Genomic DNA, 20,342 nt, shown 5'->3' with positions numbered 1-20,342 from the left:
GGTAATTAAGGTGCCAGGTTTTTGACAAGGAATAAGAAAGCTGATATCGCTGGTTCTGCTGTATAATCTTGTCTACACTGTCCATCGTGAACATATGAGCACAACTCTAAATCGCTGCAGTGTGTAAGATTTAGTGGTATCCAGTGGTGAGGTTCCAGATTGCAGCCAACTGAATACCACTTCATTTCCCACCTTCAGTGAGAAGGTGATTGCTGAAAGAGGTGACAATTGAAACTTGGAAGTAGGAAATCTGTTGGAAGTAAACAAATCAAACGCAAGTTTTCCAAACAAGCAGAACAAATAAAATGTGCCACTTCCTGTGAGGCTCTGGGTTTGTTTGGCGTTCAGAAGGGAGACGGCGCACTGGGAGTCAGTTTCCTGTTTCTGTGTCACATGGGTTTCACCACTGCCCCGCCCCTTTAAGAGACTCGCAGCAGGTCTATGAGTCTATTAGCTCAACACAGATTATGACCCATTCTTTCTCTTCATAGTCACCAAAGTAAATATTGGACCCATTTTTCACAAGCCACATGTCTTCGGAACATTCTGACACTGAAGTAACATTTTTCACACGGACAAATGAGGAGAAAATGAACTCTGTTGGAGACCTTTCTCCGTCTCAGCAACACACTATTACAAGATCGGACGTTGACTAACGCACTAGCGAAGTCATTTTGCTAATCATGGTTGAAAAATTATGTTATACACGTAATCTTAAACGAGGAAGTATAAAGACCCTAAAAACACACACAGGGACGGTGGGAGGGGAGGTGGAAAAACAGCGATCTTTCAGCCAGGAGACCGCTGTGAAATGAGAAGTCAACGTTGATTTATTTGTCACGTAACTTGTATACTTCAGTAACGACACTTCTGTCGTCATTTCAACCCAAAAAGCGATCTTTTCCTAAACCTGACTAAGTAGTTTTGTTGGCTAAACCTTGCTGAGTTGTTCGCTGTGAAGATGGAAGTTTACTTTAAAAAGACATGCGGAAATTGACACGTGTTGCTGGCTTTCGTAGAAAAATGCACGAAAAATGAGGATTAACTTTTCGTAAATTATCAAACGAATCGTATGAAGATACGCTGGGCCGTTATCCGAGAAAATATCTAAATACGTTTTGCAAATATAACCCAATGTGCTTTCATACATTCACGCAACTCTCAGGTGGGACACGACCACGCCTACTTAGGGGACAGGAAGTGTAAGCTTGTAATGCATCGTCTTTATAGTAGAGCATCTTTGAAGACATGTTTGTAGTTCGAATCAGTGATGGAAAGCAGAAAAACAAACATTTCGTTGATTGTTTGTGAATCTAAGTCTTCTTAAACCTGCAGAGGTTTAATCTCTGAGAAGAGATTCATGACGATGGCATCGCCGTTGGATGCAAAGCTCCAGCCCTGTGTGAGTGGGGCATCTACACACATCCACTTGCCCTTGCTTTGCGATAACTAAGGTTTGCGTTTTGCGGGGAGCTTTTCGCCCCTCCCTTTGTTGTTGGTTTTATGAATAATGCAGCGACGGATGTGGAAATAATGCCTGTGGTTGTGAGCTCAATATTCTCTTTGATACCTTCGCCCCCTGCTCCTTTTTCTTTCTTTTTTTTCTGGGGGTAAAAAAAAGAGACACTTGTCATGTTGGATGAGAGGCAAGTCAGCGATAGTTGGCCAAACAAGAGGGAGCTGGGATGAAAAGTGCCAAGGAAAAAAAAACAAGGAGAAGTTAAAGATAAAGAGGGATGGAGTGACAGATGGAGACCGTATATCTAGACTGAGATACGGGAGATGGAGAGGGGTGCAACAGGCCGACAGATGAGAGGAGAGTGAGACGGTGAACTGAGGTGGAATGAGACCGACTGAGTGACAGAGAGAGACAGAAAGAGGTTAAAGAAGAGAGATGCCGAAAGAGGAGAATTGTGGGAAAAAGCAGCAGAAGAATGGGAGCGGTAATGAGAAGAGTTTATCAGGTCTTTAGGTGCCGTCTGCTTATCAAACACCGCCAAACACTCAACCTATTAACTATTAATATACTCCTTCACTATCACGCCTTTTCCCCTCTGTTTTTTTCCCCTTCATCTCTCTCTTCCTCTTTCTCTTCCCCTCTGGGTCTCTCTGTCTCTCTCTTTCTCTTTATCAAACACCCCCAAACACAGGCCAGATTAACTATTTAATGCACTTGTCATTATCTGCCAGGGCCCAAAGCAATTTACCGTGCTCCCTATTCACAGACGCATTTTCTCACAAGAACTCGGGTTTGACACACGGAAATAATTTTTTTTTTCTCAGTCATTTTTTCTACAAAGAAAGGGCTTCTTCTTCTTCTTTTTTCTTCCTCTTTTCTCTCCCCTCTAAGTCTGATATCGCCAGAGCTTATTAAACTGCAGAGCATGTGTTGTAAAAGATTAATCTGTTGGTTTCCCAAGCAAACTTAAATTAGTCCTGCTCACCCTCGACTAAAAGGCATGGCTAATGCTGCCCGTCCGCTGGGAGAGAAAGAGGTTCATATCGGGACCGAGGCTCGGGGCCTAATCTAATGTCAAATGTACCCTTCTTCCCCTCAGCTGTCTCCTCTCTTGATTTCCTCAGCCACGACTTCTCCCGTTTCTTGCACTTCCTCCTTCCCTCAATCGCTGACAGCTCTCCTTATTTGTTCCTCTTTTCCTTCTATTCTTTCTCTTCCTCTTTCCTGCTTCCTTGTCCTCATTACCTCATCTCTCTGGCTACTGAATTTTGGGGCTTAAGCAAGAACAAGAAAAACTTTTATCCCACTTTATTATCATGTTTCTTAACTCGGACGAAAGAAATGCAACGATGGTATTGCAACCCTCCTGTTTTCACCAGATTTACTTCAAATAACCTGTAAAAGTCTATATTTTATGCATCTATAGACTCAAAATCTCTTTTATTCCTTTGACCTTTTTCCCAATTTTCTTTACAGTTAAGCTTGTAAATGATTGCTGGGCCTATTATAACTAGGACTTGGGCGTTGATTAGACCAGGCGATAAAATCACACTGGTGTTGCTGTCTTTTAGTCTCATTGGGATTATTTTAAACGTGTTTATTCTTTATAACTTTGACTGTTCTTGTTGCCCACATAGCCTGTCTTTAAATCAGCCGGGCAAACTGCATTCGATAAATGTCCATGCACTCAATAAGTGCTTCTTTCTGGATTTTAAGTCAAAAATAAATAGTTGGTGGACTTTTCAACATCTTAAAGTGTGTTCCCACCAAAATGCGAAATACTTCCCTATGAATATTATATGTCTAGGGCTTTTATTGTGAAAGGTAAGAACAGAAGGAGTGGATCTAGTTTGTGCTGCTTTTGTCAAGGTTGAAAGGAGTAATAAAGTTTGCGTCTTGGTTCGGTCTCCAGAGCCTCCGTGTTGTTGTTGTTTGTGTGCAGCTCAACCCGTTCAACATGATTGGTTGAAAGCTGAAAACTGTCGCGTAATATTCACTTTCTGTGTGAAAGTATTCGTGACAACAACAACAGTTAAGGCCCTTTAGGGTTCGAAACAACATATTGGTCTGGCTTAAAATAACGCTTGTAATGTGACGTACGCTTCGGACTTTAAGACGTGTGACATCATCAGTAAACATTACTCAATTTTTGGTTCCACACGGTACTCCTGAGTAAAGGTCCTCAGGCTACACAGACAAGATTCATAATCCCTGCAGCTGCTCGCCTTCTTTGTCACGTCAACAAAACATTTTCTAATGCCTTTGTTTTCTTATGCTCACATTCTTGTGTTTGCTCTCTTTACTTCTTCCTGTGTTTCCCCTCTTCACCCACTTTTCTCTCTTTCTCAATTGTTTATTTCTTTGTCACCTGCCACATCCAACTTTCCTTCCCTTTCCTTTCCTTCTCACCCCCCTTCGTTTTGCTTTCTCATTTGCACTTCCTCTCTTGTATTTACTGAATCTCTCTTCCTGCTTCTTACGCTCCCCCTTTCTCTCCGTCTCTCCTGTGTTGTCTCTGGCTAAGTGGATTCATCTGAGGTTTTCATGCTCGAGGCGAAACGTCTCAGACACCTAAAACCACCCGCTCCTCATTCTCTCCCCTCATTCTTGCTCTGTTTTCTAGTCTCAATCCCTCGTTAGTGTTCCACTTTCCTCACTTGTTTCTTGCCCCCATTCTTTTTTTTCCGTTTCCATTTTCTTGGCCTAATTCTCTCTCGTTTTTTATATTTACACTGTTGGTCCAGCAGGAAAGATGGCAGGACAAACTGTGGAGGTTTTCCATGTGCAACGAAGTGTTTTACACTGTTCCTCTTTTATACATGGCCTATACATTCATCTATTTCCAATCAAAACATATAGAAGTTTTCCTCCATCCCTAATATTGCATTATCTTGTGTCAAAGATGATCCACAGAATGAACATGTTCTAAAACAAAACCGTCCTCTGCTGCTTCTCAGTCATAGTGATCCTGTTTGTGATGAGGAAACGCTACCAGAAGGATTCTCTGGCCAGTCTGAAGAACAGCGGGGAGATTCACGAGCAGCTGGTCACGTACGATGAGGAGGGAGGAGGAGAGATGGACACTAATGGGTACGTAGAAGAAGAGAAAGAAGAAACAACCTCAGAATATAACTGATATGTGCTGACACAGTTTCCAAAGGGGAACACTCCCCATCCTTTAACCATTGACACAAAACAATAATTATGAATTTAATGTCAAACGATAAAAGATTTGTTGTAGATCTAAATGTTTTTCACTTTAATACTCTTTATGTTGCCTGCATCTTGATATTTATATATTTTTAAATGCAGTTCAACAAATATTTTCATTTTATACGTTCTCTATTAATGTGTAATTTATAGATGCTCTACTTTTATTATTTTGCACTTTATATTTAGAAAACCATATACTCTATTAACCCTCTACATTTGCAATATTTATTTTCTTTGCTATATCTGTCAATTTGATGACCCAGTTTGCCCAAAAGAAATGATTAAAGTTTAATCTAATCCAGATCTAATCGTATCTATATTTAATAGTACTAAAACCATACATAATCCCTACACTATCCATAGTAACAGCACCGTACTGCATGCTGTCTGAAGTCACGATGGCTAAAGGAAGTAAAGAAGTGAACATAAGCAGCAGAAGAAAGAAATATTATATTTCTGTTCTGATACTATAACCTATATTTAGATTGAAAGCTTTCTGAATGATTATGTTTTGAAAAGATACAATTTTACGTCCTAGTTGTGAAATAGGATTGAATATTATATCAGATAATCTTAGGTTATGTTTTAATTGCACTTTTTCAATGTTTTTTGTCTTTTTTTGGTCACATCTACTAACACGAGTGTGCATTTAACAGCAGATGTGACATGTTTGATAGACTTATTTCAAATGACAAATTCTCAGAGTTCACCAGTAAACATTGAATTTAATTCCTCTCTCTTTTAGCTACGATGTCTCAATCCTCTCTTCCGCTTGCCACGATGGCTCCCTGCTCCGTCACCCGGACCACCACCCCCACCCGTCTCTCTACGCCATGGTGCAGAAACCCCCCCACCACGCACAACCCACCGCCTGTAAGGGCGACATGGCCGTGATGATCGAGGTGAAGAAGGACGAGGCGGACCACGACAGGGACGGCTTCCCATACGACACCCTCCACATCTACGGCTACGAGGGACCAGAGTCTTTAGCCGGAAGCCTCAGCTCTCTGGGGAGTTCCTCCACGGGTTCGAACTTGGATTACGACTTCCTGAACGACTGGGGTCCGAGGTTCAGGACCCTGGCCGAGCTGTACGGTGTGGACGCACCTGACTACTACCATCAATACTGATGGAGACCATCTGCTAATAAGCATATAGGATGCCAAAATACACACACACACACACACACACACACACATCGAAAAGAGCCATAAAAACACACTCACACATAGCCAAATGTATGTAGGAAATATACACACTCACACTCGTAGAACCAGGATTTGACGCCGTCCGTTTAGTTTCTTTCCAAGAGCTTCGGTTTTGGTTTCTGGAGAGCTCTTATACTGACGATATGGTGCCCTTTGTCTCCTCCTCCATCCGAGGAGATGTTGGAAAGATTTTTAAAAGTAACACCAGGACATGACGCCATAGGAGACAGTGAGAACCAACTGCCTCACAGATGTGCAAGAGGATCGATTGTTGGCGACAGCGTGAGATCCACACCGTGAGGATGCTTTTAAATTTCTGTCACAGTGTTGTGAAGTCTGACATCGTAACCCTTTTATCACCTGAGAAGATCTGAAAGTCCAAATCAGACGAAGCTCCACGGCGGGCCATTCAGAGTTTATCTTGGATAGTTGATGGTCACTGCTGGCCAGATATTCAAATTCTTTACGCCCGTTTGCATTCAGTTTATGTCTCAAAACACCATTTTGCATCATTTTTTAACCACCGTTGACTGTACTGCAGAATAAGTTTAGTATCGTGTCTCTTAAAATGTGTTATTTGTACGCACCTATATTAATCGACACGTACACCTACCAATGACGCATATTTCTTAATATATGCATAATCTACATTTGGATCTAAATAGACATTTTAAACTATTTTTAACTACAAAAAAAGAACAAAAAGTATGCATAGTCTTATTAAATCAAATGTTTACGTCAACTTGTCATCTTGATATGAGCTTTTTATGTATATCTGCTAATATAAGCGTTTTTAATATCAATGGAAGTTAATTTCTGCTGCTGGGGATGCAAAATGGTGCATTTAAAAACAACTCCTTGTTGATTTGAGATTTTTACCGTATTTTTTTCTGTCCCACGCTTCTCTTTCATATCGACAGCCTGTAATCTCTCTGAACTTTGATGTGGGGTTTTTTGTTGTTGTTTTTTTGACAAAAGGTCCATAAACACGGCGAGAATGGAGTGATTTTATTTTTGATCTGAGGTTGATGATTTCATTTTTAAATAAGATATCGCTTCAGGGGTTTATTATTTGAGGTGAAAAACTGAACACCACAAGAGTTTTAACTCAAAGAGGTTTGAAGTGTTTGATCACAGCAAGATGCCAGTTGTGTTGGCTTTATCTAAAACACTGAAAGAGTTGTCTTTAAGGAAAGTTCAAGTCCCAACACAACATCAGGTGTTAGTTGTCTGAAAAAGTTTAGAAAGCTGCATCAAAAGTTCCTGATTTTTAGCAGGTTTTTCAAGGTAGAAACCTTCTTTTTGGTTCCTAAAACCAACCATCTGATATGAACAAGGAGTCATTTTCTAAGTGAGTCATTCTGTCCATTTATCTTCTGCTGCAAGGATAAAAAAAGACAACAGACAGACTGAAAGGAAACGGCACTACTGCTGCTCAGACAGAATTACAGCATGTTCCAGGTCTTATTTGACAGAACTTATCATCACATATTGTTGAGATGAAAAGCCCAATTCTCAGAGGCCCACTAGAACAAAAGTCATTCAGACAACTCAGGAAACGCCAAGTGGCCACAGCGGTCAGTTGGGCCGTTGTGATGGCTCCGAGGTGGCTCGAATAACTTTAACCTCCCATCCTTTGGGGCTACTGGCAGGTCAGAAACTCTCTGATCCAACATTTTAAAATAGTTCTGTCATATTACAGAAACGAAAAGCACTGTTGATCATTCAGAATTCTGTGACTGAACTGGAACTATTTATTTACTGTGGTTTGTTTCATCTTCCAATGAGAAGTCCACTCGTTATTGGGTTGCACCGTCTAAAAGAACCAAAATATGGATACAGACTATACTTTTAATTTGGCTTGTGGTTATTGTCGACAGGACAAAAAAAAAGCTCTTTTGAGCCATACTCATCCTCATTTCCTCTGCCTTTTTGTGGATTAAGGCTGAAACTAATTATTATTTAATCTGCTCGTCTTGAATCATTGATTGTTGTATCTATGAAATGAAAAATGTCCAAGATGAGCCCATTGAGCCCAAGATGCCTTTTGTTAAATGAAGATATTCAATTTGCAATAACATAAAACTGAAATAAGCCGCAAAACTCACATTGAAGAAGCTGGACACCAGCAACATGTTTGTCCAAATTAGCTTGAAAAGTGACCCATTAGCAAAATTAAAGTAATTCTGATCACGGGTTATTCCTTACAAAGATCATCTACTTAATTCATTTGGGTTGCCAGGTTGTTGGCGCACATTTAAATGGCAGATCCCTTTGATCTTTAATCCTCTTATAACTTAGAGGATATGATGTATATTTGCAGGAACAACTGCGTCCATGGACCATTTGAACCCCGGCTATCAGGGACTCAGTAGCATGTAGACAATACCTACCTATCTGAATCAGAACCAGAACCGTTTATTTGCCAAAGTATGTTGCACATACAAGGAATTTGACACGGTGGATTATTATTGTGCAAATGAAAGCTCTGGAGGTAAATCATTCATAAAGTTAAAAGGTCACTGCAACAACTCATAAATCAGTTTTCTTTACAGTGAAGTGGTGCCCATTCCCATTAATATAGTCCAGTTGACAATGCAATATTTAAATACATTGTTCTGCTGAAGACACAGCCACATGTCCTGAGGACCGCCCCTTTGTTTTTAAAAAATATCTACTTTCATTCCAGTTTAGAGAATATAGTTTATTTATTCTCCTGTTTATTCTGTTTTGTTTGGACTTGAAGTTGTTTCTAGCTCCTTGGAATGCCATTTGACAAACGGTGGATACAATAGCTGGAAGCCCTCTCAATGCTTTCCTGTTGGGTTCATATTATATATATATATATATATATAAACTTAGAGCAGCCAGTTCCTCCACCTCACTCTCAGTCTCTCCCTCATTCTCCGGTCCTCCTTGTTTGCCTCACCGTATCTCTACCACACCTTCTCTCTCATCGTCCTCTAATCAGTTAAACCAAACGGCGGAGTCAACTTCCTGTCCATGTGGGGGGTTTCTCCCGCCCCTTCCTGTCCGTGTTATCTCTCCCGTGGGCCAACACATTGTGCTCACTTCCCGTTAGCCCGGGCTGGGAAAACAACCTTGGAGAGGAAAAAGGATCGAGGCAAGGAGAAACATATATGACAAGAAACAAGGAGGAAAGATGAAGAGAACAATGTAGAGCAGTGATGAGTTTTCCAGCTGTGCAGAAACACTTCAGAGCAAAGACACATCGCACATGCAAGAGGCGCTAACATCCTGTTTCTGAAGCAAAGCCGAACGCAGCGTTTACAAATCAATAAAGATTAGCCACAGTTAAATCTTTAAATTCATAATAAGCAACTCCTCACTTTGTTGGCACTGAGGAATACAGTGGATTCACAAGTAGACCATTGCTTTTGCAACCTAGTTACCAGAAAAATAGTTGGCATTCTACATTTCTGCAAACCACGTCGAGTGTGAATACATTTCATGAACGTTTAATTTGGTTTCACTCGGGACACGAGGATCAGTCTCCTGGGTGAAAGTCCTGTGTTTGTTTGACTCATTCATGACTCTCCCTTGCCCTTGGAGGACTTTTTTTTGGCTCGTTTTACTCATTATTTCATTAACGGTTGTTCAATATATTACATCACTTGCTCTGACGGAATGCAAAAAACGTCCACATAAAAAAAAACTCCACATTCAATGTATCCGTGGTTTGCAGAAACTTATGTCAAAAAAAAATGGATCTTGTACAGAAAAAATACTTTTAGTTTTAAAAAAGAAACTTGTTTTTTGAAAGCTTTTCTGGCTGCCATCTTCGTTTGGGCCAACGAATGGAGACTCACCTTGTGAATCTTACTGGAGGAAATGTTTTTCTGTCCTGTTATTTCAGACCTGTCAGTCGCTCTCCAGGAAGCAATATTAAAGTTGTTTTTTGCATTTTGCTTGTATGTTATCACCATTATCTTTAATTGTGAACGAAAAAAATCAGTGTTGTTAAAATCGACAGCTTGTAGCAGACAGAGATGCTCCATTATATACTAACAGCAATGAGTGTTGTGTACTTCGGGTGAGAAAATGTGAGACATTTGGAGAGGGAGATGGGTCAATTTGACAACAATTTTGGCCAGCAGTGTTTTTCCACTTTTTAGTTCTGTTCCAAAACTCTATGTAAAACAACGACAACACTTCACACATACACTCATGCATCTAAAAGAGATAGTTCCAGAACACATCGATCATTAAATTCAATTTCCTTATTATCATTATTGTGCAGCTGCAAAATGACTGATGCCATTTTGTCAAGCAGCGCAATTTAACATCCTAAAAAAGTGCCATTTTTCATCTCTAATTTGGTCAATGGTTTGGATCCAGACAGTGAAAGTCAATCAGGTTGGGATTAAGGCACAAAACAAAGTATTTTATCTTTATATCAAGCAACAAACGCCCCATATGTATCAAATATTATCTTGAAAGAACAGAACTTTAGGTGATTTTGCTGTCATTTCTTTTGTGTATCCCATGTGTTATTGAGGAGTGTACTTTGAGTGAAATGTATATAGAAAAGAAACGTGCCTAACGATGATTTTTCTCCGGCCTCACCTCCTTTATTTGTAGCCTATGTTACTGTATTTAGAAGACGTCGAACTTGACACAATCTGTTGCTATCGCTGTAAAGTGAAAGAGTCGTTGTTGAATGGCCGCCTGAGTGAATATGTGATTTACTGTTTGTGTGTGTGCTTGTGATTGTGATTGTGCCCATGTAGATACACACAAATGGGTGTCAAAACCAATAAGAGAAAAAGAGAAACCACATAGAAATACATGTGTAAATACAGTAAGGGTCTCCAAGGGAGCAACATGTGCCTTTATCCTAAAACTAAATACTGTAATTCATTTTTTTTGACGGCGAACACAATGTTTTATATATTGTTTTTATGGTGTATAGCAACTACTTTTTATTACCTGACATTTTTGTAAGTGTAGAATAAAAATAAACACTACAATAAGTTTTGTTGTCTTTGTGTTTGGTGTTTTGAAGTTCGACAACGCAAAGAATTCAGATGTTCTTCGAATCAAGTTAATAGCTGAAGAGTGAGTGTTTTAATTCCATGACCACGAGACCAGTGTGAGCAAGAGACATTTTATTTATCAAGCAAAGGTAGACAATAAAAAAATCAAAAAACGAACAAGAGCAGGTGTAAAGAGCAACTTGTTCTCACTTCCAATTGGTCAGTGGCCCCTACGCGTTTCACTATGACGCCCTGCGTGGCCGTAGTTATGGCGGGAGTTAAGTCAGGTTACGTAATATAAAACGCAATAAAGCTCGCGTAAGGAAGTGGATGGATGGGTCCAAAAACACCACAAAACATGTACGTTACTTAACATGACATAGCGTTACTAGGCTGCGTAGAGAACATGGCCTACGTCACAAACAAATGATTTTTTCTGAAACCAAACCAATTTGTTTCCTGTAAAAACAGAGGTTTATTTTGAAAAGACACTGTTTGCGTCGAACGAGCGGAAATAGACGAGTATTTGAGGAAGTGGGAGAGAGACCAGGTTGGAAAAATTATTTGTTTTAAAAGAAAATGTATTAATTTACAAAAACATGCGTTTCAGAATTATTATAAAAGTACTTTCTGGGATCTGGATATCAAGGTTGATTGAGAAACAATGACATTGTGTGTTTTTTGGGACAAAAATCATCCCTCATGTCCATAAAAGGTGAAGTTGGAATTTACTGATTGTAACCCAACAATAAGTTGGGTCAGATTTATGATTCATAGCAGATTTTCACCAAGTAAATAAACATCGAACAAAAAGTTTGGAAATTAGTGTTTGGTAGATTATTTCTCTCTTGTAACAATGCTTCTTGGCAATAAATGTTATACCGTTGGAAAGCCTGTTTAGTTACCTTTCAAACGGTGACCCATTTGCAAGGAACATGCGTTTCTGGGATGAGCAGCACAGCTGAGTATGTGGATTGCGCCCATGAAAGATTTGCCAAATCTTCTCTGCCGGTGTCGGCAACACCTGCACTGGAACCTGAACGTGTGGAGGAACGTTATGTTCAGCGATGAGTCCAGATTCTCCCTAAGGAAGTTGGATCGTAGGGTCAAAATGTGGAGAAGACGGGGAGAACACTATGCTGATTGCTGTACTGATAGTGTAACACCTTTTGGTGGAGGCAGTGGGATGGTGTGGGGCGGCATCTCCATCACTGGAAAAACGAGGCTTGTCTTCATTGGAGGCAATCTCAATGCAGAGAGATATCGAGATGAGATTCTGCAACCAGTGGCAATCCCATTTCTCCACAGTCTGGGACCGAACCTCCATCCTCCAAGATGAAGACGCTCGCCCCCACAGAGCGGTTTATCAGAGACTACCTCCAGAATGTGGGAGTAGAGAGGATGGAATGGCCTGCCAGCAGTCCTGACCTCAACCCAAGTGAACACTTGTGGGACCAGCTGTTCGTGCCAGAGTGACCAACACAACCACGTTGGCTGACTTACGACAAATCCTGCTTGAGGAGTGGAATGCCATCCCACAGCAGTGTGTGAGCAGGCTGGTGACCAGCATGAGGAGGAGGAGGTGCCGGGCTGTTGTGGTTGTGTATGGTTCTTCCACACGCTACTGAGGCTCCTGTTAAATGAATAAATTGTAAAATTGCCAATATGTCTTGTTTCTTCCTTGTTACTGATAGACTTCAATCATCCAATCCACCAAACAACACCGAACAAGAGTCAATAGCAACAGCAGAATAAGCTGTTTGGCAGAGAAGATTTGGCAAATTTTTCATGGGCGCAACCCACATACTCAGCTGTGCTGCTCATCCCACAAATGCATGTTCCTTACAAATGGGGCACCGTTTGAAAGGTAACTAAACAGGCTTTCCAACGGTATAAAATTTATTGCCAAGAAGCATTGTTACAACAGAGAAATAATCTACCAAACACTAATTTCCGAACTTTTTGTTCGATGTTTATAAAGGTTGAGTATTGTGTTTTATGCAGTCATTGGATATATATATACTGTATATATAATGTTTCCATCTGGTGAAGTCCAGCTCTGTTTCTTTGTGTAAAATGATCCAACATGTCAATTGTTACACATTGTGAGGCGGCGTGAGGAAAAGCTCTGATCTCCTTCGCCTTGATCTTTGACATGCGAGTCGGAGGAAATCCTGTTTTTCTCTTTTCCTAACCGAGTGTAAATTCACCACAGGTTCATATGCAGTTGTATTATTGCAGGGGGGCCGGTGGACCGAGGGTTCAGACCTCCATATATGTGATCATATCCATATGAGACATGAGGACATGATAGCTGAGTGTTCAAGATCAGAAGAGAGAGAGAGAGAGAGAGAGAGAGAGAGAGAGAGAGAGAGAGATGGAGAGAATATGAAAGGGGAATACCAAAGTGACTTACGTCTTGTGTTGACACCCAACTGGGACTACACACACACACACACACACACACTTTCAAAGAAAAAAAAAAATCAACATTTTTTAATTTGATCCGGCTGACAAATCTTAAATATGAGAAGCTGTTATTCCACCTTCAGGTTTTGTTCAACATAATGTTGTTATGTGAAGCCGCATTCCTGTCAACGTCAAAATATGTAATTTGTCTTCCTGCCTTACAAAATGATCCATGTGACCGCTCCTAAAGAAGTGTCATTAGACGGCCTTTACAATGTTTTCCTCTCTCTGGGATGCTGTTCTGCCCATTCATAGCGACCGCCTGTTGGTTTGTTGTTGTGTGGGAAAGTATCAGAGGCATCAGTGCAAACCCTCGATAGTAACTGAACACATGAAGTTACCCTACCCTTAACTTCTGTGCTTAAGCAACGCCACTTACAAACTTATTTTAACGCAAACAACGATCTTATCCCAATCCTAACTAAATAGTTTCCTGTGAAGACAGAAGTTCATTTTGAACGACTGTATGCATGTTACAAGTGGAAGCTGACCGGTGCTGCTGACTTTTGTAGGAAAAAGCACAAAAAATAAGGAGTAACGTTTTGTAAGATATATGAACCGTTGTATGAGGATAGTGGTGTGAGCTACAGAGACACTTTAAACAAGGGTATTTTATTAGCATACAAGATTTTTAAAACACGATTAGGATTATTTGAACACCGAATGTGTTACTGAATGACACTGCTATTACATTGGTTGATGCAATTTGCTGTTTTAGTCTTATTGGTCTCGTTTCTTTTTTTACTTTCTGCCGTTAAGTCTGATATTTGTGTTTTCATGTGCGAAACTTTCATGCTTCCGTCTTGGCCAGGACTCCTTCGTAAAATAGTTTTTGAATGTAATTGGGACTCGACTGGATAAATAAAGGTTCAATAAATATAAATGTAAGGTTTCGTACTTATCGAAATATGCGTTATGTCAAATACATGGTGTAATTGTCTACACTGAAACCTTAAAAAGAAAAGACAACTAAAAGAAAGTTGTTCTTTTGATGTTTCATGCACTTGAGGTTTTATTTAACTTCTTGGAATTTCCTGTTTGGGTGCCATCTCCAGTTGACCCCAGCAGAACATAACTTTTCTAGCATGTTTTATCACCCACTTTAGTGCAATATCATACTGACAGACTTAAGTATTTACGAGTGTTGTTTCGAGGCATAAAACCTGAAGTTGATTCAGGACATGGGAGGACATGGAGGCTGCCCAGGAAAGGAGTGAAACATGTGTGGAAACTAGCCTTAAATACCCAAAGCCACTCAGCATCTCTCAGGTGCAGCCAGTTACTTTGACGGCTCACCCAAGCTGCTGGAAATGAGCAGAACGAGCTCAGCACAGGTAGACAGGACGGTGGGCTGCAAGGCTAAACTCTCCCAGCCTGGAACAGCGCTTTAAATACTCTTTTGAGCATTGTGAAAGACATCAGAGAAAGTATATGCATTCAGATGACACTCTAAAGTAGTGTGTTAACATTCATAACATCCAAATCTTGAAAAACATATGTTTCCAAAACCATTTGAAGCTGAATTCTGACCCCCAACACATCTACATAGACAGTGGAAGGATTCCATGCAGTCCACCATCCAATCCTTGATATGTTTCTCATATTTCCTTTATGATAACCCTCTCTAATGCCATCTAATCAGGAATAGGGAATGGTTTTTAAAAAGCTTTCACTGCGTCATCAGTTATTCAGGCGAGGACGATGGCTGGAAGATGTGACTGATGTCTGCAGGAGTCTGAGTGAGGCTGAAAGGAGAGAGAGACAGACGGCGATCGAGAGAGGAGAGCGGAATACCGCCATCTCATCTTCCCTCCTCCCTCGACCTCAAGCTCGACTTCAGTGGACTTGTGGCGAGGATGGGGTGGTACAAACATTGCATTATGTTCCAAACTCCAAAACCAGACTATTAAACTGAGGCTTGCTTTATCCTTGAATACGATTACATGGAGACTGCAAATGGATAATCCTTTGAAGCCTGATCAAAGAAAGTCTGAATTTTGAAGTGGGCCAGAGTGAGTGTTTACATGCAAAAGGAGTTGATACGGGAAGCTGTTTACATGTAATCCAGTTAGAGAATGCTCTGCGTCCTGTCACGAGCACTTTGTGTCTGTTAGCATGACAAACATCTCAGATGAATGTGAGCGAGTAGCACACCTACCTGTGTACGTTGCAACAACAGAAATTTGATGTTTACATGCACATGTCATGTGATTTCGTGATATGTGCATGTTTTTAGGGGGTATTTTTACAATCGCGCTCTCTTTTGTTACCTAATTTAAACACCATCTCCTTTTACTGCAGGAATGTGCCTTCATTGGGGTCATGTATTCAAAAACACCTTAAATTTGATTATAGATCATAAAATATATTCCTTTTTCTTTGTCTTGTTTTTTTATCATTCTGTAGCTTTCATATCACCTGTTTGTATGTTTTAGTGTCAAAATGCTATTTTCCCAAGGCCCCTATACATATTCCCACGTGACCCGACATGTGTTTCTGCATGATGATATTCTACAGTCTTATGCATCCGTACACAGTCAGTGTGTATTTCCTTCTGTAACTTAGATGGCGGTCGACACGCTCCCAGTTTGGAGAACCAGACATGAGTACTGGTATGGAAGGTAAGCGATGCACTGCTGTGGACACCACTTTAGTTTGCAGACAAAGGTTACACACACACAAACTGACCGATTGATGCAGTGGCAGACCAGCAACTCCTGTGTTCTGCAAGCTGAAATGAATGGAGTCTGGTGGCTTTGAAGAGAGCGATATAACAGCTTCAGATCCCCGTCAGAAAGCCACAGGATTCCATTGACAAAAACAGTAATTTTACCTCTCAGAACACAAGAGTTTACATCCAACCCCTCCTCAAAGAAACCCCAACTAATCCTTTCAGCATAGCTAACATTCACTCACCAGTGCTAGCGTTCACATGATTCATAACGCTATTGATTAGCTTTCTATGGTAACCTACATAACTGCTTTTTGCTAACGGCTGAGAGGGCTTTTCCTTTTGAAAACCCCACAAAAGAACGCAGATGGAGTTCATCTTCAATTATTGTTATGAGTATAAACATCACACATCTGTCAAAATACGTCTTCATTCATACTCAGGGTAACATCGGGTTATGACTGTTGGTAAACTTTTATCTTTGAAAACTTTCAGTTTTCTTTTTGGTCGTCAGATGCAAGTTATGCACCCAAGTAATGTTCATTAACTGTGATCCTGGATGAATGAGGGTGAAATACAGTGCACAAATTGTTTTATTTAATATGGTGCTGCAGCCATAACAATGAGATCTTGATTTTTGGATGCATAAAAATAAAATCTAAAGAAACTTCAAAGGAAAGAAAAATGTATAGTTTGGACACCAGATGTCACATAAAGAGCAAAATATAAAACACAAGACACTGTTGTTTTATGAACCAATTCATTAAATACAAAAATATTTGAATGTGATGCACATTTCCCTGTCAATGCACCTGGACTACAGTAGTTGGTTATCTGAAGAAGAATTCAGAAAACATTTAATTAAACAAGAAACCAATTTCCCAAAAATAGATTGTAAGGTTTAAAGTCTCTCTGTCCACTTCAACACGAGGAATGCCTTCCATTGTCAGAGACAAACTGATGTTGTTTCTGTCTATAACCTACCAGCTTGTCTAGTTCCTCGCCCACATCTGTTGATAAAATCTCATAAATAAAAACTCTATTGTTATTGCAGCAGAAGAAAAACTGTTTTCTTTGGGGTTGTCTGTGCAAATAATTCACTGTGGTGAAACACAAACATCTACCGTCTAAACACTGTAGCACACACAGGTTCTGGCCTCGTACGCTATATCAGGATTTGCATTTGGGTCTCTTTTGTTTCACGGTCTGTAAAGCAGATGTGTCTTTGTCTTTGTCAAAGGCAGATATAAAGCTGTGGCATGTAGCTAAGAAGGTATGGCGTGTCCAGATTTAGGGGTTCAGTTCCCTACGCGTAAGTCGATTACTCAAATACACCAGCGCCCATCCCCGTGTTGATGCCCTCTGGGAACAGGCCTGGTCCTCATTCCTGGTTTGGGAGGCACTGCAGTCAACCATCACAAAAGCTGAGCTGCATCAAACATCCCACTGACACACTGACAAACAAATCTCAGCTCAAAACCAGATGTAGACACCACCGAGGTCCAACATCTCACTGAAGGTTTGATTGAAAGACAGAAATGTCGGTAACCAATCAGCTGGGAGTTGTTGGCCTTTGGGCTACAACGCTGAAGACGGATTTGTCAGCTGCTGTGATATGAAGTAAGACGTAAACACAAAGGGTGATTTCAACAATGACCGTAGCTGTTTGACTAACGTCCTGTCTGGATACTTCTCAACAATGTGAAGGGGAGGATATCCCCTCTCCTCATCCTCTCAGACTCTTTGTTTGCCCCTTTTTGAGTAGCAGGTCGATTCAGTCACCAGTAAAAATGTTTCTGCAAACCACATGTCGACGTTTCTGAGTCGAAAGAATGCGTTTCATAAATACGTTTCCTATCAGCCTCGTATCACTCTTACGCACAATGCCACGTGGTTAACGTTTAAAAAACCATCATGGTTTGTGTTAAAATATGTAAAATGTAACAAGGAAATGAAACAACGCAAGAAAGAAAGAAAGATTTTTCTAAGTACATTTTTAACAAGTCAAACATTTCACTGTCACAGAGTATTCTGGCCAAAGGTGACTGTCCAGCTAAGAGTCAATATCAGACAGGTCTGTTGGTCTGATTGCCTTGAAATGCCTTAGAATGCGTATTACCATTTCAGATAGTGATTATGAGCATGAGCAACAAGAATAGAGCATTTATTAACAACCAAAGAGAAAAACAACCTGAAAAAGGCCACTGACACCTAAAAACCGGCAGTTCTCTGTCGCCTCACTGTGGTTCAAAGCACAAAATACACTCGGATACTTTTCTTTTCCAATCATGTTGAGTTTGTAGCTAAAACAAATATTTTGTCTGATTTTTTAAATCTGTAAAATATAAATTCATCATAATTTATTCAAGGAAGCCATCCTACGGCAAAGGGTCCGCCAATACATCGTGGAGGAAAATGTTTAAAGTCTTCCAAAATGGAGAAACTCGATTTAAATATCAGGACGTGCCGACTTTAGTAAGTAGTTCTTACAGGATGCTTTTTTTAACCGAAACAACAATACAATTGATGCAGTTTGTCAGTAGATTCATAAACAATGATTGAAGGATTTGCATTTGTAATTGACCTGTTTCTGAATGCTCAAAGGCTCAACAGGTGTTTTCTATTTGATTGCTGCACAGGTGTTACTCATAACCATGATGGTGGCTCTGGTCTGTTCAAGTGTCCCAATGCAACTACATGGAATCAAGCCATCATTCTTTTTATTACTTCCTACTTTGACATATCAAAATATATGCATTAAAAAATAGCCTTTTATGACCATATCATTTGTCCTGGCCAAACGGAAGAGTCAGCCATCAATCAAACAGTTAATACGCGCCAACACAGTCCTGAGACTTAAAATCACCACCAGCGTGGATTCAGCATCGCTGTGCAGGGCTCAGATCCAAACATTACACCTCCATGTTGCTGTTGAACACGTGGTAACTAAACCCTGGGCACTGATGTGCTGCTGTTTGCAGGCTCTCCATCAGATTTTGGAACCTGGCTGCAGGGATTGACTCACATTCAGCTATAAGAGCATGAGAGACATCGGCCACTGATGCTGGGGGTTGAAGTCTGGCTCAGTCAGGTTCTGGTTCACAGTGGGTCTCAGAGTGCCATCTAGTCGGCTCTGGAGGTACTGCCAAATGGTTAGATTACATTAAAAATTAAATTATTTGGTCATTTCCAAAGCTACTTATTTCTATTTTTAAGGGTGATCAAAAATGTACATGAATGGAAACCGTTAAATTAAAATGCGTAATTTCAATGACTTGTTACGCAGCTATCACATCATCAGACATTCTGCGCCAGTAAAAGGATCAACCTATCCTAATACAGCTGTTCGTGTGTTAAAAAGTTACCCCTCATTTTACGTGCATTTCGCTACAGAAGCCCAGCAACACGAGTCAACTTGTATTTGTTACATGCGTAAAATAAACGTCTGTTTCACAGGAAACAACTCAGTCAGGTTTAGGCAACAATACTACTTAGATAGGTTTAGGACTAGATTGTGGTTTAGGTTGAAATAAATACAGAAGTGACGTTATTTACGTACAAGTTACGTGACAAATAGATCATCGTTTGAATTCTTGTTTAATACGGCGTCACGAACAGCGGCCTACTTTTTCTCCTTTTTTGTCCTTGCTTTTAGCTTCATGTCTATTCATATTTTCCATATTGGCAATAAAAGCTGATTTTGATATGAGTTTATTTTGACTATTATTTAAACGTTCCTACATGTAGCTGTGTTTGTGGGGTTAATACACAAAACACATAGACAGAGAACCCCTGTGTATCTAAGAGTTAAAGGTGTTAATGTGATTTTCACAGTTCAGTAGTATTCAGACTTGTAGCTCAGGGGTGAATTCTTAATGTCATTGCGCTGTCTCACCATCGGCATATGCCTTGCGCTGGATGATGCGCTTCTCTTCCCAAGCATGACACACTTACTGGGCTGCAGAGCCGAGCCACGGGACAGAGACACGGAGAGGAAGCCGCGAGGACAGAGTCAGACGAAGGGTGACGAGGAGAAGCAGACGAGAGCTCGTGGTGATGCTGATGCTTTAGACAGAGGGCTGTTCGTAGAGAAAGAGGAGAGATAAATCATCGGTTGGAGGACGGTGACAGTGATGATGAAGATGGTGATGATGGTGATGTTGTGAGGACGGGACCGCCCGGTGGAGGAGGCTCGGACGCTCAGTGTTGATCGTCGTGCGGGTAAAATCTCGGGTATCACCGAGAGTTTAACGAAGCGCTATTCTGAGGAGGTGGGCCAAGTCCCGAGAGAGAGAGAGAGAGAGAGAGAGAGAGAGAGAGAGAGA

At 40.6% G+C, this 20,342-nt stretch overlaps 1 protein-coding gene across 1 annotated transcript in view; it reads left to right on the top strand.

The window, feature by feature from the left end:
- cdh5 (cadherin 5) overlaps nucleotides 1-9,586 on the top strand; it is a 33,242-nt gene extending 23,656 nt beyond the window's left edge. The window contains exons 14-15 of the mRNA XM_031876376.1: nucleotides 4,417-4,549; nucleotides 5,418-9,586. Coding sequence (XP_031732236.1) covers nucleotides 4,417-4,549; nucleotides 5,418-5,802 — 518 coding nt within the window. The 3' untranslated portion in view covers nucleotides 5,803-9,586. The remainder of the gene's footprint in view (nucleotides 1-4,416; nucleotides 4,550-5,417) is intronic.
- Nucleotides 9,587-20,342: the final 10,756 nt, after the last annotated feature.

Source organism: Anarrhichthys ocellatus, unplaced genomic scaffold (assembly GCF_004355925.1).
Source record: "Anarrhichthys ocellatus isolate YVR2014 unplaced genomic scaffold, GSC_Weel_1.0 scaffold3, whole genome shotgun sequence".
NCBI classification, from domain to species: Eukaryota; Metazoa; Chordata; class Actinopteri; order Perciformes; family Anarhichadidae; genus Anarrhichthys; species Anarrhichthys ocellatus.
This window is presented reverse-complemented; position numbering and strand designations above follow the sequence as displayed.